The sequence below is a fragment of the Phragmites australis genome, chromosome 3 (genome assembly GCF_958298935.1).
Source record: "Phragmites australis chromosome 3, lpPhrAust1.1, whole genome shotgun sequence".
Lineage (NCBI taxonomy): Eukaryota > Viridiplantae > Streptophyta > Magnoliopsida > Poales > Poaceae > Phragmites > Phragmites australis.
In genome coordinates this window covers 10,728,254-10,752,381 of record NC_084923.1, presented here as the reverse complement: position 1 = coordinate 10,752,381, position 24,128 = coordinate 10,728,254, and the positions used below count along the sequence as shown (strand labels likewise).

Genomic DNA, 24,128 nt, shown 5'->3' with positions numbered 1-24,128 from the left:
TAAGTAAGGACCGGTTTGTGGAGCGACAACCTAAGAAATATCATACCAACTATGAGACCTGGTATGGGAGAGGTCTAGCCTATTAATTAGTGGATTCCAGTTTTATGCGTGCCAAACGAAGAGTGGATGTGTGGGGATGGCAAAGGCCATAACCATTTGGTTAGCGGTATGAGATGGGTAGTGGAAGGGAAGGGTGAAATTTTCTGGAGACTACAAGGCGCAAAAAGAGACTTCTGGGTGGTGTGAATGCCACTTTGACGGTGGTGAAACCTAGCGGACATGCACATACTAGATGAAATTTTGTAACGGCTTTGTAGTGGCTTTCTGGACGACACACCACTGACGTGTGTTAAGTGTTTCGCGGACACGATAACAAAAAAATTCACGACTCATAGGGAAAACTGGACAACCTCTGCAGAGTGTAAAATCTGATATATCAGCCGTGCTCACAGATATGAGAGACTTGGATCATCATATGATTAGTTGGATGGGTTTGTTTTGGTTCGGTTGGTTTGGGAACCTGATGTGGGATTCAGGTGGTTGGGAAACATGTGGAGATGTTTCTTGCAGTTGAAAGTCTAGAGATGATTCACCTAGTCAAATAGGATGCTTTTATAACTCTTCGTTAGCATAGTTGGCTTTTATACAAATTTAAACTGTTACAGGTTGTATGATATTTATTTCCCACACTTGCGGAGTATGATATGTACTCATTCTTGCTGTTTCTATCCAAATGTCCACCAGGCGCTACTCAGATATTGAAGGAGAACCAGAATTCTACGTCGATGAAGATGAAGATTGCTAGGTTGGTGGTTCCCCCGGTCAATTGCCTATGGAAGTTAGAGCTTCACCGTGTTTAATTTGTGTGCTTTTGTTTAAGACTTTGAGGTATTTCTGTTTCTGTTTAAGTTAAACATTGTAATAATGACACTGTGTGTGATACATTGATAAAGTTACTGCATGTATAAAACTTGATCTTGACATATATGTGGTTTACATATGGTTTTTTTCCCTTTATAAAACCGAGTGTAACAAGATGCGACAGCAAGATTGTTCCTCTGCTCCGAATGTTACTTTGAGAGGCATTGAGACGGCAGGACCCCCCCCCCCCGCTCCACGATCGTTGCACGGTGCAATCCAACGATCTGGAAACTGATCCATCGGTTGGATCTGCGTGCGCATCCAAGATCTGCACGGGGGAGGGGCGGCGCGGTGTGGAGAGGGCCGAAGCTGCACCAGTGAAGGATGTGATGGCGGCGTCCTCGGGTACGGTGAGGTTTATTCCTCCAACTCAGATACTAGGAGATCTGTTCCTCGGCTCAGTCCTCATCCTCCTCGAGTGCGTGAAAGGGAATGAAGAATCTGGTGGGGTTGCGCGGAGACGGAGCATCGGCGAGAGGAGAGGACCGGCATTGGGGCTGGAGGCACAGGGCAAGCGTGTGGTGCAGCAGGGGGATGGACAGGATGCACGGGCGAGGGAGGTGCACGGTTGCGGAAGGCGAAGTAGTGGGTGGCATGCCGGAGGGGCAGGAGGAAGGAAGGAAGGGGAGAGCGAGATCTTTGGGGCACGTGGATCGCGGACGGGGTGGGAGGAGCGGAACGAGCGAAACCGACAGGGGAGCGGAACCAGATCGTGGCGGAATGGATGGGAGCGGAACGCGGACTGCGGGGGAGGGGCGAAACACGGAGAGGAAGACGAAACATGGAACGAGAATGGAGTAGAAACAGGAATCGGGTAGCGAAACGGGAATTGGGAGAGCTAAACGGGTTTGAAGTGGAACGACAACGCTCTATACATTTTTTAAATAGTAAAGATAATCATGGATATGAAAAAGAATTAAAGAAAAAAATAAGTAATGAATAAGAGGTAAATAGTTGAGATAAGCTATGTGTGCACATGCCTATACAATTTTGCATTATCAGTGTTCATGGACGGTGACAGCATATCAGCGTCAGAGTTTCGTAGATGGAGAACCCGTGCACCCCTGGACATTCCTTAGGCCATCTTCAACGGAGCCGGCTTTCATCCCGTAAATTATTGTGTCGACAACTTTTATGTCCTTTTGCCGATCCCAGCGCAAAGCACTCCAACAACTCCCGTATCAACCTCTACAGGGATACGGGTTGGGGTTGGAAGCCGGCAAATTTGCGGAGGAAAAAAAGATTCCGTATTACTATAGCTAGAGTATACATGTGAGTTCGAATGGAGAAGGAGAGTAATAGAAGGTAGGAAATAGAATAGTTGTTGGAGATGAAAAAATAGAGGATGCTGTAAGAGTATTAGGGGATGCTGTAATAATGTTATATAGGTCAATTTTTAAAGTATCTGTTGAAGATGATCTTGACCCGTTGGGTCACGACTCGCGAGACGAGGAAGACACCCACCGTACGTGGAGAAGACAAAAGTTGTATGATGCCGCGCGAGCGTAACATGCCAACATGGCAACTGTGGCAGGAGCGACAGTAAGACAAGCGGAGACTCCCACCCGCCCTACGGGCAGGTTGGACGAACCGTGCGACGGTGACGGCGGCTCATGTCGTCTAGCTCGCTTGCGTTGTCGAGACGGGTCGCGCCCGCACCGTGCAAGTTGGCATGTGGCCACATGCAGCGGGCAAAAAAGCATCTATCCGGTCGGACTCGGACCGTAGCGCATGTAGGGCGCATGCATGCATACGCTTCGAGGGGAGGTTGGCGTCGGCGTAGCTGGAAGAAAAGGAGATGGCAACAAACGGCGGAACGTGCCGAAGACCAGCAGTTGGTGTTGGGATCGGAGGGGCCATGCACGGGCGAGCACCCTGCGTTGGCGTTTATGTCGCTCGCCGAACCCTGTGGGCTAGCCATGCCAACATGCAACCGTGTGGGCTCGCTCGACTTATGCTAAATATTATTGGCTTCTCTGCGGAAACTGAGGAATTTCGTATGTTTTCAGAATGGGATGTGGAAGGATACCTCATGGATTTGGAGGCGAGTCATTCGTAAGGGTCGGATACGAATCGAGTATTCTATTTTTCATATTGCTATTTATATTTTAATACGAGTATGTATCGGATTATTCGAAGAATCTATATCTGAATACATATTAGATTCAGTTGTATGTGAATATCCTACGGCTTTAATAACAAATTATAAAATAATAAATTTATTTGATACTAGCATGATACTAATTCAATATTAGAAAGTTCATTTTCAGTGGATTGATCATCTACCGTAAGACAAAGAGCTATTTTTAATACAATGTCATGATTTTAAATTATTTTGGACCGTTGGATGGGAGATAAAAATACCATATTTATTGCTACAGTATACATAGTATAATAATACCAAACAATAAAATAATAGGCATAATCAAAAGAATTAATTAAGAGAACAAGATAAACGAATAAAATTGACAAAATTAGGTGGATACCATCGCAAAAGTATCTATATTAAAAAATAACATCGGCTGTGAGGATAACATATGAGCCCAAAGCACACATATCATCCTTACACCGGTGTTATTTTTCAACTTATGCGATTTTTACGATAGTATCTAGCAAATTGCCATAATAAAATTTTATGTTACTCATATTTATATTCTATAAACATATACGAATACGGATATTATCCATATACATTTCTGTTAAAACAGAATCTGATATATATCCACATCCATTTATGAGTGGAACTAGTCGACAGGTCATAAGTTACTAATGTATGGGCTCAAATCTCTTGCTCAGGTTTGAATGGATTTTGGGCTAGGCCTGATTGACTGCCTGAGTGGCCGAGCCCACTAGTAAGTAGTAACTATCGGATTTTTCGCCACTAAACACGACATAATCAACTAAATTAAGTGTCAGAAATCACATGAGCAACTAGCCCATCATTCCACCACCACCACCACGTTGATCGCCACGCCTGCCTCAGGGATCTAGGGTTTCATCCTTGCTCATCGGAAGTGGTCGTGATGGCCGATGGCCGGAGCCGGACTCGATCGAGTTCGTCGAGGAAAAATAAGAGACTGATGTCGTGCTCATCCATGATGCCAACCTGCTGACCCCAAATCCTATACGGGTCGCGTCGAAAAGCTGCTGCCTTCCATACCCGTGAGCACCAGGACAATGACATTAGAATATATTAGTTTAACCCATTATATTTAAGTAATTTCAAATAAATTTTAAAGACTTATTAAGTCTCATCTTAGTAGTGAAGATGAAGAGAGACCGATTTAAAATGAATTATCTTATCCACCTATTTAATATGTGCGGATTAGAGGATTACGAGAACATACACGCTTGCTTGCCTCGTAGGGACGGGGCGAAAGGTGCTAAGACACCTACGTGAATAGTCTATTAAAATTAGGTCCAATAGCTTTGCGTATGTTAGCACGTAACCGATTCCGTTCATAACATATCTTAACCACGTAATTCTCTCTCTATATATTTATCTGTCGATCGTCACAAAGTATCAAAGTATATACACAATTAGGGTCGTTATTTGGATCTTGCATCGGGAGATGACAAATAAGATTTTTAGAAAATACTCGACACGATTGCTCATGATCTGGTTCCTCTAAATCATTGCGGCCTGCTTCCTCTACGTCCTCTTCATTATCGTTTACTGCATCGCCATTACGAAGACTTCTGCCACTTGCCATAACAATATTTTACAAGATTAGCTCTAGGTCCCGATTATACAGTGATGACTTGTATCTTTACCAATCCCGTAGAAATATGCTGATACACTTATATTTTGGATGATAATATAAATATTGGCATATAACTACCACATCAAGATACGGATTTTTTTATCACTCAAAATATTATCTTTATCTCCACTTTTTCTTCAAACTTAAATCATTCCAATAGATTACCTCTCACCATGCCTGTTCGTGAAAGACTTTTTAGTCCACCAACACTAATTAGGCCATTGAACGAACGAATCAGCCTGGATGTTCGTGAAAGACTTTTTATTCCACCAACACTAATTAGGCCATTGAGCGAACGAATCAGCCTGGATGTTCTTCAGAGACTCGAGTACATAGGCATCAGTGCTCAATTTGGATGTCTTCCTCAGATCTGGCAGTCAAAGGCCCAAAGACCAATGGACATTGGGCCTAGTCTGATCCAACGTATACGCTGGATTTGGACGTTCCCATCTTGACTCTCGAATTCTTCCGCTGCATGAAAATTCCATATGCTCTATTACCCACAAGGGCCGATTTAGATAATGATGAAAATTCCATATGCCCTATTACCGACTAAGGCCGATCTAGATAATGACCCTGATAATATAGCTTCCTTAAGTACTACTACGTCAACAAACTCAAATCATGCTAAATATTTCCGATCTTTTTTTATTTATTTGTCAAATATGTTAACACCATAAATGTCTCTGAACTAGTACATTTCACCTTAACCAGTAGTTTTTTTGTTTTTTTATTCAGCACTTGAGGACTACTTCAACATCAATCCCACCGAATAGAGTCAACATGTTGTGCTGTGAACACTAATTTGTCTTTCTCAGCTGCTTTTTGGAGGAATATTTAAGGACATTTCTCAGTTGCTACTTCAACTCATCTTTCTGTTGAAAAGTATAGTAGCCTTTTTCTCATTCTGACCATGAAAAGTGCCTTTTGTTACCTGGACGGATCCTCGGTGCTCCAGTTGAAACGGACATTTTCTTTTTGCAGATTCCCCGACGACTCATGAAAAACGATGAATCATTATCCACACACACAGTACGTTTTTATTCGTTGAAGGAGCAAAGGGATCACAGTTTGTAAGTTCAGTCTTCTGACCGCTGGAGGGGAATTACTGCTTCATTTCCACGCGATCTATTTCGTCATAGCTGAGATCTCAGTCTGAACATTAGCATGCCTAAACCAATAATGTTTCTTTGATTTAAAGCACAGTTTGTCCAAATTGCAGATTATTAGTTTGACATCTGCAGTTTGTTAGTCTAAATCAGTTTGACATCTGCAGTTTGTTAGTCTAAATCAGTTTGACATCTGCAGTTTGTTAGTCTAAATCAAACTGGAATAAAGTAGAGTCGTGTCTTCCCGTAGGCTCTCTTTCATATGTGCTGTCATTTTGCTGTATGTTCAGACTGCGTGTCTTGTTGAAGAGAGTTGTATTGCTACTCATGTAAGACTGGTAACCCCAGACTTAGGCTTTCCAATAAATCAGGCCGATGAGCCTTTTTACAACCTAATGAACAGCCCACAACCTAATGAACAGCCCATGGAGCTCGGCCTATGCGCTTTGTAAAACTAGGCTTATTTTGAGCCACCCTTCTATAAAATTGATGCACAAAGCTTTTAAGTGTTCGAAAAAAAAAAAAAGGCCGATGAGCTTTTGGTCTAAAAACATTTTTTCGCCGCAACGCTTCGGCCGACCTCGCCTCTGTCGAGCATTGCCGTGACTACATGCTGAGAGGGTTGCAGACTGTCTCCCTCAGCTTCACTGTCGACTTCGCTTCTGGCCTTGCCTAACGCTTCGGCCGACCTCGTCTCTATCGAGCATCGTTGTGACTACATAATGAGAGGGTATTGGATTGCCTCCCTCGGCCTCCTCATCGACTTCACCTCCTGCCTCGCCGCGACGCTCCGGACGGCCTTGCCTCCATCAAGCCTCACTTCGTTTGCCATTGAGGGGGTCACGGACTGCTTCCCTCAGCCCCGCAGTCGACTTTGGTTCCGACCTTGTCATGATGCTCTTGACGGCTTTGCCTCCGTCGAGCCTTGCCGCATCTACCGCTAAGGGGGTCGTGGACTGCCTCCCTCAGCCCCGCTGTCGACTTTTCTTCTGGCCTCGCCGCAATGCTCCGGCCAGCCTCGCCTCCGTCGAGCATCGCTGTGACTACATGCTGAGAGGGTCACGGATTACCTCCCTTAGTCCCGCCGTCGACTTCGCTTTCGGCCTCACCGCAATGCTTCAGTTGGCTTCGCCTCCGTCGAGCATCGCCGTGACTACATGCTGAGAGGGTCTTGGACTGCCTCCATCAACCTCGCCGTCGACTTCATCTCCGGCCTCATTGCGACGCTCCGGATAGCCTTGCCTCTGTCGAGCCTCCCCACATCTAGCGCTGAAGGGGTGGCAGACTGCCTCCCTCAGATCTGCCGTCGACTTTGCTTTCGTCCTTGTCGCGACGCTCCGGATGGCCTTGCCTCCGTCGAGCCTCGTCGCGTCTACCGCTGAGGGGGTCACAGACTGCCTCCCTCAGCCCTACCATCAACTTCGCTTCCGGCCTCATCGTGACGCTCTGGCCGGCCTTGCCTCCATCGAGCCTTGTTGCGTTTATCGCTAAGGGGGTCGCAGACTATCCCCCTTAGCCTCACCGTCGCCTTCACCTCTGGTCGTTGCCGCGCGACTCTAGGCGATCCTGCCTTCGTCGAGCCCTATCGCATCTACCGCTGAGGGGGTCGTGGACTGACACCCTCAGCCTTCGCCATCGCCTTCACCTCCGATCTCCGCTGTGAGATCCCGGACGATCCTACCTCTATCGAGCATCGCCGCGTATATCATTGAGGGGGTCGCGACTGCCTTCCTCTGCCTCGCCATCGTCTCTGCCTCTAGTCCTCACAGCTGTGTTTCAAACAACCCTGCCCCCATGGAGCCCTACCGTAGTGGCACTTCGGGTGATGCAACTCCGTCGAGCTATGCCACCGTTGCTCTTGGCAGACAAGCCCGGTGAGATTTGTGGTGCTTCACTCCTTGTCAAAGACATCCACGTCACAATGACAGAGAACGATCTGGGATGGCCTGACTTTAAAAGGGTTGGAGCTAGTTCTATATACATCCGCTCGCCTCTCGGAATCTCACAACTGACGAATGAGGGTGTACAATTGGGGGAACACCCCAGCCTGAAGGTATTTAGATAATGTACTATGACGTTACTATAGCGATCGTAGTATCTTAGTTACCACGTCATATGTAAATGGGTGAAATACCCAAAATACTCCTCTAAGCATATGATTGTAACATAATATCCTAGAGATACGGTGGTAATTTCCCCCACCCCTCTTTCTCTATAAATAATCTCTCAAAGGGCAGGGGGAGGAGGACTCCCGATTCCCCCCCCCCCCCTCTCACATAACAAGCTCTCACTCTCTCTCTTGACAGATTGACATAGCTCTCTTTCGGCTTCTTCCTCTCCTTAAGGCTATTAGCAATACCTAAGTTTGAGCCTCCTCGTTGGAAGAGGCTCTCGCCGCACTCTGTTCGGGGCACGCTGTTCTTGCCCCAACAAGGATCCTAAAAGAGGTCAAACTATAATAATCGAAGAAGTAGCGATGCGCATCAAAACCATGCAACGCGAATATCCAACTATCCAGGGATATAAACTATTTTGGAGCAAGGATTCTCCTGTCAATTAGTGACCCCAGAAGGCCAAAAGTGAAGCTCCCAGTGAGCTACTTGCGCGCCATAATGGAGCTAATCCATCCATCCGTGGACGAAGAGGACATGGCAATGGCATTCTTATGTGCCCTGGTCAAAGGCATCTAATGTACTCCTTCTAGCGACGTGGTCCGGCTAGGAGCTCGCTCGAGCAATCTATCTATCTATTATCTTAATATTTAAGAGGAAAAGAAGACACCATGTTCGCTTTTAAGGTCATGAAATTACCACATAATCTGGAAAAAAAAGGATCTAGACCATTGATTTTCATGGGACCAAGTTATAATGGTGGATACTAATGTGATGACGATAGAGTTTGAGAACAAAAACATATGAAGATAGACTCTGAGAACGAATAGAACTCTATTTCTATGTATATAGAGCTTGAACCAAAAACTATCTGCTAGATTAAAATAGATTCATCAAAGTTAGGCAATGGTAGCGAACGAGGGCGATGAAGGGTATGCAACGACTACAGGAGAGCAGTAGTTGCAGCAGGCAGGAAACACCAACAGGCAGCTACGAAGCAGTTGTCCATGGCTAGCCAACGAAAGATATCGTAGAAGAAATAGGCGACACCAGACCTATCCAAATAGGTCACCCAGCCCAACATGACCCGAGCCTGTTAGCCAAGCAGGCCGTGGCATGACAGCTTGCATGCCGAGCCATCGGCCCAGGCACAACCCACTTAAGGTCGAGTTGTGGCATGCCATCCCATGGCACGTGGGGCAGGGTGGCGGTAGGGAGGCTCGGTAGGTGGGGTGGCGGCGGGGTAGGGCAGTGACGAGGCGAAGCGAAGTGGCATGGTGTGGGCGGGCAGAACGGGCTGCAAGGGCAAGACGAGATGGCGGGGCGATGGGGTAGCGCAGGGTGGGTGGCATTGCTAGGTCGGGACGTGCCGGCATGGCGTGCCATTTCCTCAGCCTAGGCACGGCTTGATAACACGTGCCGTATCGGCCCGACCCATTAGACCTTGGTCGTGCTGTGCCTACAGTAGCGATCCCATACTGACCCAGTAGACATGTCCCAGTTGGCCACCTTTAGGTGGAACTCTGTGACGAGGATTCCGGGCAAGGATAGCTAATAGATGTATCCTATAGGCGCCCAACACTGAGTGCATGCGATGGCATTGGTGCATACACCGACGATAATGACGCTAGTGAGTATGAGGGTGACATGCACGACACTGATGGTCTCGCCCTCGGTGACGCAGCGCATGAGCCACCACATGAGCGGGCGCACGACACGTAGAAGCAGGCGAGAATGAACACCCATAGGACAAGAACTCGAGAGGTCCAAGCTGTTCACCTCTAGCGTCTGCAGACTCTGCACTGGGAACATAGTGATTGCCTAGATCTCCACCTGCCCCATTAGTCCATCACTTACGGCCCAAGGTTCACGCCCATATACATAGCAAAAACGATGTGTCGTGATTAGGCAGATGCATGGTCCTGCAACTTTCATAGGAAATTAGCGGACGATCATATTAGCGCATCAATTTGCCCCAATTCAGTGTCTCCAAAGCAGTGAGGTTGCTGGACAGTAGGAAGGTTATGATCATAACATGTTCTATGTATTAAGTGTCTGTTTGTTTCAGACTGTTTCTGGCTTATGTTTCTGTCAGAAGACTAGAACCCTAAACAGACGAGTTTGCTAAAAAGTGATTTCTCGAGCAGTTAAAAGTCTGCTTCTGAGGAAATGAACTAGAAACTAAGAAGTTCGCTGAGAATAGCTTTTCTGAGAAGTAGTGTGCTGATAAGTAAAAAATGTTATAAAATCCAAAAGTAGTTTTTCAGAAAAAAAAAAACCATAGCTTTTTAGAGAAACCAGAAACATAATTTTTTAGAAAAATCAGAAACACAAATCCAAATAAACAGATCCTACTAGAAGTAATACAACTCTGACTCCACGCTCGGTCGAACTCTCACCGCGACCGCCCATGGAGATGCTCGATTATCTCCACACAAGTACCGATCCAAACATCAAAAAGGGTAAAATGGAAAAAGAAACGGAGAAGGGTAAGAAAAGAAAAAAGAAAATAGAGGAGATCGATCAAAAGCATATCAAGTAATCTATTGGAGATCTAAGTCTAAGCTCCTGGAAACAAACGATGGAAGAGGATCTCTACCGATCCAAACTTGGGCCCTTGGATTTGAAGGGCAGCGAGAGGCACGCTATTAGCATGGAGATTTTACGACAACAGGACCGATCTAGCGAGAGAAATGAGGAAGGTGAAGGAGACGACACTGACCACGAAGTGCCAGATCGAGCACGCGGTGAGTGACGACACAGAGGGGTGGGTGGCGCAGGGAGCACAAAAGTGATAGTGCGTCACCGTGAGTCGTGGTGCACAAATACGTCAGGTATGAGCATGGGAGAAGATTTACGGCGAAGAATTAGTGTACGTGGGTCTCATGGTCCACGGTAAGAACACTCTTCCGAATGACGTTTCGATGGCTGTTCTGGCCAAAGGGCGATTGAGGGCGAGGCAGCTTTGTTGCCTGGAGATCGACACAGGGGTTGAGGAGAATGTAGACACGTTTAGTGTGGCTCACATGGACTAGATGGCAGCACGAACCAATCTGGACAACAGTGAGAGAGAACGAGCGGCAATGTCGATACGAGATCTGGCGGTAGTGTCGAGGCAGGCCGGGCTCACATCTCGCCAAGCCTGAACAACAGGTTCAATTCGACATATCCGGTTGATGACAGCATCAAGGGCGAGAGAATGCGACGGTCAGTCGATAATTTAGTACTATCTGAAACTTAAAATTATGGTACTATCTGAATATGTATTGTTCTATCGTATTTTAAAGGTCAAAACATAGTAGCAAACCTACCAATGCAGTTGCGTCGGCACGTTGACTAATTAATCTATGATAAAGTCCTAGAGGTATTAGACTTCAAACTTGAGATTACTAATCCTAATACACATTTAGATACTAATCCTTTCCATGTTGGCAAACAAACAAAATCAAATCCGGTAAACTTTCATAGAAAAATCATATGGATACGTTTATCTATACATATGAAAAATCCATTAGCGGTAATGCAAATTTAGAACGTTTAGACACAACTATAGCCCATACGATTCACTGAGGGAAATACTATTGAAACCAACTTGCAACTCTTAGAGCTGTAAAAGATAAAACTGACATATTTTCCATCAGGTTTAACACCAACATCTCTTCAATGGTGTCAAATACCTACTAGCATTGTTGACCATGGAATGCATCACCTCCAACGTTGTTTGATGCTTCCAATGTGGCTTTCAGTGTATTTGGGACCATATAATCTAACCTAGCACTCTATTATATGCACTCCCTACTCACACACTATGATGGATTAATTTGTCTTTTAGAGTGCCAAAACAAAGTGTTAGGTTTCTATGTTGCATTGAATGGAAGGGATGTTGGATGGCGTGCTAGAAGCCATATAAACGCTATATGTATGGCCACCATCTCCGGGGATATGAAGAGAAAAGAAGAGAAAAGAAGTAAGAAGAGGCCTACATGGAGTGGTCAGCTTTTCATATAAAAATACATGCCATCGATGAGCGAACTCTATACTTGCACGAGCTATTCAAGCCCGAACAAATATGACATAGGCATAGATACAAGCCGGAACAAAAGTCCAATAAATTCTAAACAAAAATAGTGTAGATGCAAAGATATGCAAAGATACGAGGCCCCTATGTTTGAAGCGTTAAAATGTTAATTTGATAAGGTTGGTGCTTATTTCCCATCAAAAGGAATTGGACTTAGATTGTTTTATCTATACACTTCAAAACTATATCAACTCTAGTCGTGCTATTTATGTGGGCCACTTCGCTAGTTATATTATTATTTGAGTATTAAAAAGAGTCATTACGTTCGCTCTTAAGATCATAAAATTATCACGTTAACTGAAAAAAGAAATGTATCTAGACAACTCAATATTATGAATATCTGACAGTCTAAATTAAAAAAAATCTAAAAAAATAACTGTTCGATTTTCATATAGTCTAAGAAGCAAAATATATAAATAAAAAATCCAAATAAAATAAAATAAAAAATAAAAAAGAGACTAATTTTTAATTAAATATGACTGTAACAAAAATAGTATGATAAAACTAACCACACTTTTAGTGTTTACCTTGTCTCCAAGCTAAAAGGAGCATGGCTGATGCCGAGCAAAAATCTAAAATTAGACAATATATATGAACATTTTTGCTGAAATAGATAACATGTTGTAGTATTTATAATTTTAGTATTCTTATTCGGCACATCATTTACCGAAAATAGAATTTCAATACACCGTACGTCAAAAAACCGCGAGTCCAATCATATTCGGCACACCGTGTACCGAATATGGCACTGTAGCTTATATTCAACATATCATGTGCCGAATATCAACAGTATTTGGCACACCGTATACCGAATATGACAACAGTGTCGTATTCGGCACACGGTGTGCTAAATATGGCATTTGACTATCGTGCGGTCACTAATTCGGTACACATCATATTTGGTACATCGTGTGGCGAATACGGCACTGGTACACGGTGTGCCGAATACGGACTACAGTGCCGTATTCGCCACACGGTGTGCCGAATATGGATTTTTCGGCGTACGGTGTACCAAAAATTCATTTTCGGTAAATGATGCTTCGAATACGGATGCTAAATTTGTAAAATACGATAACATATTATCTATTTTGATAAATACGCTTATATATTTTTTCTAATTTTATATTTTTGCCCTGATGCCGCTTCCATGTCAAGCTAGCATCCGGCCGGCAAGCCCAAGCTGAATGCATCTTGGCCGCGGCCGCTTTTGCCCGTGCGTGCCCTCGCTTTGCTACTCGTCAATTCGTCATCATAAGTGCATCTGTACCGTGCCGCCTTTTCGTCATCCGTCTTTCTTAGAAACCAGAATCGCTTCGTCCTCCCAGCACGTTGTTCTTCTTGTTCCAATGAGCTTCAGTGTTAGACCTGATCCTGTCGGCTGTGTTCTCTAGTCGTTAGGCCATACATTTTTCTTCCATGAAGGATTTCATACTGCATGTCGTGCTCGTTTCTTTTTACTGTGTATATTTTCAGAGATATTCGAGTTCCTTTCCTGCTTTACTGCTGCCAGTGCGGGGTGGGTTTGTTTGAGGTTCGAATGGTAGATTTCAGTTTTTACAATCCAAAGTTCAAATAAACAGACAATTTTTTTTACAGTATTTTATAATCTGTTTATTGGATTATGGGAATGTAAGAAGTTAGTTTTTCTCAGTTTTTTTTTATAGATTGTGAAAGTTTATTTTATTAAATTATATATATATATTTTTTAAATCTACAATCTAATTTTTTTTTCAATCTACAATCTACAATCCACAATCTACTTTTCACAATCCATAACTGAAATAAACAGGCCTATAGTCATACTGCGTGATACGTCAGGAACAACTTTCTCAGCTAAAATTAGAGCAACAAGAACAACTTTCTTTAGAGCCAGGGAATGTCTGGTGGATCTAGAATAAAAATAATTCAATATACTGTACTATTTATTTGGTTAAAACTCTAGTATCTTATTTATTATACTAGAAAATATCGTATAGATTTAATATATATGTATGATGAACCATTAAAAAATGAAAAATTACCCAATACCCCATACAACCTCACCCATAATGTAGGTCCACCTCTGGTCTCAAGTTCTGGATGTAACAACTTTCACCCCTTAATAAATGCACCCTCACTCGTAACGTAGGTCCGCTCTGGTCTTGAATCCTGCATGTAACAACTTTCACCCCTTAATGACAAAGTTCAGGTCCGCCCCACGTCTACGGTGTCGTTCCTCGAAAAAATGTCTCAAGTCTGACTTTCGCAGTTCGGCATCACATCCTTCTGAGCCATGTGCGGAAACTCCGTTTCATCCTCCTTTTCTCCTCCTCTTGAGCTTTTTCTGATTCGTTGAGATGATCTGCTCAAAGATATCGCACTGTTCGCTGCATGCATCTTCAAACTTGCAACATGGGATAAGATCAGCCGAGTTATCAGTGACCTGAATCTTTGGAAAGAAAAAAAAAGTTGTCGGTGACCTTGAAAACCATGGAGCATTGCAGCATCCCGGTTTGACATCGCCACCTCGTCGGTTTGAAAGGTTGCGGAAAGCGAAGACGCCGCACAAACCGCACGCACGTGTACGGACAAATACATGCCGACTGCAATGGCGTGCAGTTCCATCAGCTAGAGATACGAGAATATTATGAATATTTTTTGTCTGATCCGATCGTGATGTTTGGCCGGCAGTACTCTGAATGTGCTGAAGGTGGCAAAAGAGGATGAAGTCAGGATTCTCAAGAAATCTGCTCGGGAAGATTGAGATTCTCGACTGGGATACAAGTCGATCTTTAATATCCAGCGGAATATTGGATCACGATCACGTCAGTGCCATACTGATTTTGATATGCTGAAATTTTGCAATGTTGCCATATGCTGAAGGCCGGGCCGGGCCGGGCCGGGCCGGGCCGACTGTAAAGACGTCTGGCGGCAGATTCTTAACGGAATTCTGAGAGGTTTAGTGTAACTTCAAAAGCAAAAAGGTTAAACAGAGACGTGCTCCGACATGCTGATCGATCCATTTCTCGTCGAATATGAGAAAATTTCGCATATTTAGTTTTGAATAGTGCTTTCTTCAGTTTCAGATAACCATGCCTGAAGTTTCTGCATGCCTAGCAGACTTCGAAACGAACAGCTGAGTCTGCAATGAGATGCGTACCTAATACATTCTTATATTTACTAATTGGAGGCTTCTTTTGGTGCCTCCATATTAATCCTAGAAAAATCTTAAAAATTCTCATAAAAAAACAAAATATCCGACCGTCGAATTGATTGATTGACTAACTGTAACCATAGATCAATAATAAAAAAAACAAAAGATTAAAAAATAAATCATAGAGTCCAACTCCAAGACTACTTCTTGCCTTACTTTTTCTTCTTTTTTTTAGATACCCTTTGTCCAACAAGGTTACGTTAGCAAACTCCAACTTAGTTACGTTAGCCATCAATATATTTTTCCAAATCAATTAAAATATACCAATTAAATATACGTATAATCAAACATTACAAAATTAAAACAACAGAACGCAAACATATTACGGATTCTCACATAAAAATAATATCAAAGAATTTATAATGTATTTCAAAAAATAATATGAGATTCGGTGATGACATTAAAAATAATAATAATTTCAAAAAATCAAGAAACAAATAAAAATCAATTTGCATAACACATAAAATGAAAATTATAAATTAGATCTATTCACAAATAATAAACATGATTCTAATATTATGAACAAAAATTACATTATATTTTACATTCTAATATTTAAATATAAATAGCTGATGTATCTTAGCATACAACTATTATTAACATAAATATCTAGAATTCAGCTGTAAGCTAAATTCCTAGCCTGTGCAGTCGCACAGATTGATACGCTAGTTAGCTTAAATAAGCCATCTTGTAATGTGAAAGATTACTAGAACTGTGACATCGTTTACACGTCTGATGAAGCAACTTATTACTCTACCTGGTGCAGATATGTGTTGCTAAATCTTTATCCAGTCATGATCGGACATGATGTTTGGCCTGCTTGCACGCAATCAGCTGCTGCTATGATGGGGCTGGTGGCGACGGGTTGAGCCCGGCAAAGTATTCGTATGATTTGATTTTACTGTAAAAACGTGAGCGAATAAACAGTGTCATAACATTAATACTTCTAAACCATTAGATTCGAAACGAACGTATTCAAACTTAGATTACTATATATTTTGATGACTTTACTTTGTAACGTCAGATACCAGTCCGCCCGGCAAATGATAGGATCACTGCGTGCACTTCAGCTCACATGCTGCCGAACACATGTACTCGAGGTACCCTCCAGCACGAGCTCGACAAGCCAGGATGATGCAAGTGATCGAACAGTTTGTCTGAATTCAGATGCATGCAGCAGCTAGCACTGTTTGTGCTCTGCAAGCCTGCACACCAAACAAGAAAGCAATGATTTGCTCCTGGACATTTTGTCAGTTTCCTTGTTGCGAGCAACACCATCAATCGATGACGTCGAGGAGTTTAAAATAGTATCCGGCTTTGTTGAGTAATGAGCAGTAATCATACATGGCGCGGCGACATCGTGCTTATTATTTTTTCTGCTAGACTTTTGCTTTCCGATAACGCTGCAACAATCCAAGTTGGGTATTGGACGCTTTTTACTCGAGTACACGTACTACTGCAAGTCACACAATTCACAAGCTTGCTTACACGGCATCTACTCTTCAGGATGCATTGATCAAGGCGAGTGTTAGCTACGTAGCTAGTTAATTGCACCGACTACCTCGCGCTGAGGAAGGCCTTGATGTGGGCGAGCATCTCCTGCGTCCGCTGCTGGGACAGGTGGCAGTTGTGGAGCACCTGGAACGCGTGCCCGACGCCGCCGTACATGGCCTGCTCCACGCTCTTGCCGGCCTTGCGCATGGCACTGCACAGCTCCAGGTTGCGGTCGCGGAGGATGTCCGTCTCCGAGACGCACACGAGGAGCGAAGGCAGCGGGAGGGTCTCCAGACGCGGCGCGGCGCGGGACAGCGGGTTGCACCAGGGGTGGTCGCGGCTGGCGCCGGCGGGAAGAGCCAGACGCCAGTAGCAGTCCGAGGTGGGGAGTGACAGGGCGGACCGCGGCGGCTGCGGCATGGTCTTCTCGGACGCGGTGCGGGCCTCGCCGCCGAAGAAGGGCTGGACCAGGATGGCGCCCTTGACGGCGAGCGGCGATAGGGCGCCGAGCTGGCCCTGGCCGAGCCGCGCGGCGACGTGGAAGGCGATGTTGGCGCCCGCGCTGTCGCCCATGAGGAACACGCGGTCGAAGCTGCAGCGGGTCCACCACCAGGAGAGATCGTCGGAGGCGGCGCGGCTGGCGGCGGCCTGGTGCCGCAGCCACCGCACCGCCGCGAGCCCGTCGTCGAACGCGGCGGGCAGGCGGTGCTCGGGCGCGAGGCGGTAGTCCACGGACATCACGGCGCAGCCCGCCCGCGCGGCGAGCTGCGCAAGGAACTCGTGGTAGCAGCTCCACGCGGCGGAGCAGACGCAGAACCCGCCGCCGTGGAAGTACACCACGACCGGGAGCCTCCCTCCCGCTCCGACGGACGCCGTCGTCGGCGCGTACAGCCGTGCCCACACGCCCGTGGCCCGGTTGATCACCACGTCCCTCGCCACGACGCCGCCCTGCGCCCCGGGTGCCGTGCCGCCCCACGTGCATGGGACGTCGGGGATCGCGGGGAGGCGCTCGACGTGGCCGTCCTTGTAGACGCGTATGAGGCCGTGGATCTCCTCGACGACGGCGCCTCGCCCGTTCCTGGCGACCTGCTGCTGCTGGAAGCTGACCCTTGGTTCGCCGACGTGCAGTGCCCCCATCCTCCGCCTCCTCATACAAAGGTGCCGGCCTCACGGGCAACACGGCAAGCAGGCAGATGCGGAAGTAGCAAGCTTTGGCCGTGCGATGTGTCACGTCCCGGGGGCCGGCGGCGAGCACAATTATGCAGTCGTGTGATCGTGTCCGGGACTGTGGGTGCGCTCGGTCGGCGCGTCGGGTTTTATAGCGGGAAGGGGGAGGTGGGACAGGTGTTGGCGGGGCCAAGTGGGCTTGGCCGACAAGTGGAGGCGGGTCATTCGCGACGACGTGCGGGTGGGAGCGGGAGCGCCCGCGGGAGAAGAGGCCGTGAGGACACATTCTTTCGTCCGGGGAAGTCCACGGTGTCGGATCTGGTGGACACTTGGAACCCTGTGGTCGTGTCTAGGTCTATCCGTTCGTGCTGTTGGTGGGAGCTCCAGCACCGCGGATTGGCAGGACGCTATGCGTTTGTTTGCTCCGGTCATGCTGGCTAGTATTTCTGAAAGCGAAAAGCCAGTTTAATGTAGCGTCTTCGACTTTATGAAAGTTTTTTTTTGGTACTAGCACTAGTCAATGTTAAAGGATTTGTGTGCCCGTTGAAATGTTGTAGCATTCAAGCATTATTCAACACTTCATGATCCATGGATCTCCTCAACTCAAGAGCGATCTCGTTTCCTCAACTCAAGACCGATCTCAATGGATAAACGGGTGCATCAGCGACAACCTCTTTGTCTATGCGAGCCAGTCGAAAAGACGTAGCCTCGATGACTGTGCGTCGCTTTGGCGTTCGTGGCTCATAATGTGGTTGCGTCCAGAATTAATGTTTAGGGATGAAGCGATACGTCTCTTGACCCGTTGGCCTATGTAAACCACTGGGTGCTAGAGCTTGGCCGCATCAAACCTATACTCGATCATGGAACCTCCTCCTTCACCTGAATACACTCCTTCATTTCCTGACTATCCCCTATCCTCCCCCAAGTACTTACCCCTTACCCCGCTGTTGTCTCCCACTGAGTCTGGTCTGGTGGTGTAGGTTATCGACATCTTCTCCAACGAGGAGGTTGAAGAGAAGGCGACGACTCTTGGCATCCCTGTTAAAGATGGCAAGCCTCTGACATCTCCAGTCCAAGATGAGGTGGACTGGGACCTCTTGGAGGCGAAAATTGAGGATTAAGAAGCGGCAACTGAGGCGGAAAAGATGGAGGTGTCTGATAGCATCTCTGTTAAAGACGACAAGACGCCAGTCGCAGTCATCCTTTCCGTCCTCGTGTTATTCCGGCGAGGATGGCCAAAGGGAGTAGCCAGAGCAGTGACACAGACGATGAATATGGGGAGCCAATGCCTCTACCAAACCCTATTATCGTTAGAGATGTCGATGATCGGGCGGTGACACTGACGAGTTCGGCAGGGGGACGGAGCGTCGATGATCATGTCCTCTCCGTTGGCATCAGTGGTTGGAGAGAAACAAGAAAGTCTCTCCTTCCTCTTCATCGAGTAGATCTTTAAGGACTTCTTGTAATTCTTTTTCCTTAGTTTATCTGTAAAAGAGCTCAAAATCTTGTTAAATAGAGGATTCATATTTCTACTACAATGTCTGTGTATGACAGTGAATCTTCTTGTGAATACAAGAAAGTTTCAAATAAGTGTTCGACATTTGTTTCTTTCGAGAATCCTTCCCCGATAACCAGTCGGGGGTTTCGATATTTATCGCGATCATCTTAGGTCAAACTCTGAGTGAAAACATCTTAGTTCTAAGGCACTTTGGGGGCATGACAAAGTTTTCTACATTTCCTAAAGACATTTTTCCATTCTTGTGAAAAATATGACGCACACAAGTTTTGTAGTCCTAGTGTATGTGAAACCCCCGACTGGTTATCGGGGAAGGATTCTCGGATTAACAGTATTAGAACTCCGAGTGTGCGTATGGGTGTAAGTGCCTGAATAGCGGCTTATCTCAATTTTTAAGGCATAGTCTCGAAATAGGTAAAAAACATATATTGATAATATTGTAACTAATATTTACAAAATATATCATAAATACTTGCAAATAAAACTTATGAACTTGGTCTATATTCCAAGAATTTTTAATGACTTGACCATCCTCCACAGCTAACATATACAACCCCTGGTTGGTTGGATTTGACCCCACTTCGGAGATAGCTTGTTGTTATTTTTTTTCTTTGTACAATCATTGTCGGAGGATGAACTCCTGTCGCAGGGATCCCGAGAGACCTCTTTTTAGAGATTCGGCCGGGGGGATGATCCTGAATGAGTTCGTCGGAGAAATAAATGGAGCCGGAAATAAATGCAACGGCCGGTGGTGGGGGATGATCGACCTAGTGCAAAGAGAAATAAATGCACCAGAGTTTAGACAGGTTCGGGCTGCACGGGGGCGTAACACCCTACTCCTGTGTGGATGCAATAATCTTCCCCGAAGGGGATCCCTCGGGGATATATCTGGTTACAAGAATGTATTGTCTAACTGAGAGCTTGAGGCTCCCTTGTTCTATCTCTGCTCAAGCTCGCTTGCGGTGTCCTTCAGATGTTTTCTCGTGTGTTCGGGTTGTCTTCGTCTGTCTTCTTCTCTTTTTTTTTTCTTTTTGGTTTACCTTCCGTCCCCCTTTTATGCACTCGCCGGCCACGACATACCCCAAATGGAAAAGAAGGGGCACATGTTCTAAGACGCCACGACTGAGAAAGGCGTTATCATTCCCTTTGGGCGAAGTGACAGGGGCGGTGGAAAAACACGGCGCGCATCCGACCACCCGTCGCTGTGGACACCCTGGCGCCGGGCGCCGTCGAGAGGGCCCACCGGGCAGCCGCAGAGGCACTCGGCGCGCCCACCCTGTCTTGTCCCTCTGCCAGGGCAGGGTGGCAGGCGGAACGCTTTGATCCTGGCAAGGTTATCCCGAGATACACCAGATGATACGGGACGGGACCCGTGCAATTAATGGACCCACGCCCCTCTGCCAAAGCATGGCAGGGACTGACACTGCGGCGGGAGCAATTGGGGATGTCAGGATGTCAGGCCGTACGTGCCCATTAAATGCGGCCTTGGACCTCTGACTGGTTGACGCTTCGTCGGTAGGCCCCTCTGGGTCGTCGGGGCTTCGGGTACCCTCGCGCGAACCTTCGGGGAACCGAGTACTCGGGGGCTGCCACGTGCAGCCCCGAGCACTCTCTCCCGAGCACCTCGGTAGAACCTTCGGGGAACCGAGTACTCGGGGGCTGCCACGTGCAGCCCCGAGCACCTCGGTAGAACCTTCGGGGAACCGAGTACTCGGGAGCTGCCACGTGCAGCCCCGAGCACTCTCTTCCGAGCACTTCGGTAGAACCTTCGGGGAACCGAGCGCTCGGGGGCTGCCACGTGCAGCCCCGAGCACTCTCTCCCGAGCACTTCGGTAGAACCTTCGGGGAACTGAGCGCTCGGGGGCTGCCACGTGCAGCCCCGAGCACTCTCTCGAAAGCACTTAGCTCTTCTGCCCATCGGGGGACTAGGGTACTCGGGGGCGAGCGGGTACTTCCCCGAGCACTTTCTTCCCGGTACTTGGACTCTGCAGGTCATCGGAGAACTGGGGTTCTCAGGGACCAGAGGCTGTGGCCCCGAGCATCTTCTCCCGGAACTTAGATTTTCCTCATCCTGCAAGAGGGACCTCGCTGGATGGTGACACGTGGCGGACGGCTGGCCTGATCTCGGGACTCAGGGACCCCCGATTCTTGATACACCGACAATCATAGAACCAGATCTCCGAGTTTGAAATATCTTTTGTGGATGTTTTAGTCATGGTAGCACCGAAGAATTTGCTGGTACCGCGTTGATTTTATCAACACTTGTGTCATTTTTTCTTCGAGAACATTGATGTCATTCTATCTTCTCGGGATTTCATCCTTGTCGACATATAGTTTGACTCTGGGAGATTTGATTTTTATTTCACAGGGCAGCATTGTTTCGGTCCCATAGACTAGAAAAAAAAGGTGTTTCACACGTTGCCCTATTGGACGGGACATCATTCGAAATGCCCAGAGTATGTTAGGCAACTCGGAAGCCTAGGCTTTAGCATAGGCGAATAAGCGGTTGAAGATACATGTTTTGATTCCTTGAAATACTAAGCCGTTTGCCTGCTCAACCTATCCATTACTTTGTGGATGTGTTGCAGACGCAAAGCAGACTGTAGTACCTAGTTCCTCACATTAATTGATGAATGCCGTGCTGAAGAATTGATTGCCATTCTCGGTGATGATCCAACCCGAGATGCCGAATCTTTTCATGATGAACTTCTTGACCGGTTCAATTTCAATCCATTTGATGAATGTATTAATTGCAACGAATAGGAACTTGAAGGCCCTGGGCGCAACTGGGAAAGGCCCCAGAATATCCAACCCCCAAGTCGCGAATAACCACGAGAAGGGGATCATCTAAAGGGCTTGAGTGGGTTGATGTACTCGTCTGCTATGAAACTGACAGCTCATATACTTTTTTTACTAACTCGCTCGCATCATGGAGAGCCATAGGACAATTAAAACCTTATATAAATGTCTTTCCGACCAGGGTTCGAAAGGAAGCATGAGCTCCACACACCCCTCCATGGATTTCTTCGAGTAGTTCTCTAACTTGCTTTTGAGAGATGCATTTAATGAGTACTCTGTGAGTGCCTATTCGGTAAAGAATGTCGTCCACCAAAGTATACATTTTGGATCGGTAGGAAATTTGCTCTGTTAGTGCATCATCCTCAGGCACAACTCGATATTGAATGTACTTGCAGATTGGGTCCATCCACGAAACTTTGCTTTTGAGCTGAGCCACGAGTTCCACCGTGACTCCTTTTGGGCCATTGGTTCCTGGAGAGCGCTCGAGCTAGTTATATTTCTCGTATATCACCACTCATTCGGTTGTATCCTCTAATGATTTCATAGATAGCTTCGAAAGTTTCTCTATGAAAACCTCGGGTTGTCCTAGAGATCGTGAGGATGCTAGGCGGGCAATACTATCGGCAAGGCATTTATCCTTCCTTGGGATATACTTGATTGAGTTCGATAAATTTCTTTTCCAGCTTCCTCACCTCTGCAAGGTAGTTCGTCGGGGTCTTATCCGAGGTTCGATACTCCTTGCTAACTTGCTTCACCACCAACTGTGAACCCCTTCCACAAGTAGGCGACGAATGCCAAGACCAGAAGCTACTTAGAGATCAGCGAGCAGATCCTCGTATTTGGCTACATTATTCGTGGCCAGCAAATCGATCTGCAAAGCGTATTGTATGCTTTCTCCTATTGGAAAGATCAGTAGAATCCCAGCTTTCGTGGCTTGAAGCGTGAGTGATTCGTTGAAGAATAAACTCTATACATCTGATAAGTTGTTGCGGTCATCTTGGGGTTGATCTGGCTCTGTCTATTTGACCACGAAGTCAGCGAGTGCTTGCGACTTGATTGTTGTTCGAGGCATGAAACAGACGTCAAATGCTCTGAGTTCAACGGGCCACTTAACGATTCAGTAGATTGCATCACTGTTGTGCAGAATCTTGCCCAGTGAGAATATTAATGGTATGATAATCTTGTGAGTCTGGAAGTAATATCATAACTTACAAGAGGCCATCAACATAGCATATAGTAGCTTCTACGCATGTGGATAGTGTTCTTTAGGACCATGAAGCACTTCACGTGATGTAGTACACCGGTCGCTGGCATTTCTCTCGTTTGTCTTGCACTTCTCTTTCCACCAGCAATACCCACCTTACAGCATGTGGTTCAGTTGTAACGTATAAGAGCAAGTCTTCATTAGGGTTGGGAGCGATTAGCACTTGGGGGAAGAAAGATACCTTTTCAAATTGTTGAATTCCTTATTTTCTTCTTTTGACAATTGAAACTTGTCATGTTTTTTTAGTAACTTGAAGAAGGGAAGTCCTCGATCTCCGAGCCAGGAAATAAGCCAGTTGAGGGATGCCATGCATCCGGTTAGTCTATGAACTTATCGCACTGACTTGGGAGGTTGCATCTCTTAAATGGTTTTGATCTTCTCAGGACTGACTTCTATTCCTCGGTAGGTCACCAGGTAACTGAGCAGTTTCCCCATGTTAACTCCAAACGCGTATTTCTTCGAGTCTAGCACAACTTGATTCTTGCGCAGATTGTTGAACGTTTCTTATAGATCAGAGATGAGATCTTCCTTCTTTTTGGTTTTGACGACGAGATCAATGACATAGGCCTCGACATTCCAGCCGATTTGATTATGGAGTGTTATCTGCATTCCTTGTTGGTATGTAGCACCGGTATTAAATCTAAAGGGCATTTTAACATAGTAATAGTCTCCAAATGGAGTAATAAAGGAGGTCGTCTCCTCATCCTTTGGA

General features: G+C 46.1%; 1 protein-coding gene across 1 annotated transcript; it reads right to left on the bottom strand.

The window, feature by feature from the left end:
• Positions 1–16,474: 16,474 nt before the first annotated feature.
• On the bottom strand, positions 16,475–18,092 carry LOC133912090 (probable carboxylesterase 17). The gene has a single exon (XM_062354663.1). It carries the CDS (start codon positions 17,820–17,822, stop codon positions 16,734–16,736), a length of 1,089 nt encoding a protein of 362 aa, XP_062210647.1. The 5' UTR covers positions 17,823–18,092; the 3' UTR covers positions 16,475–16,733.
• Between the last annotated feature and the right edge of the window lie 6,036 nt (positions 18,093–24,128).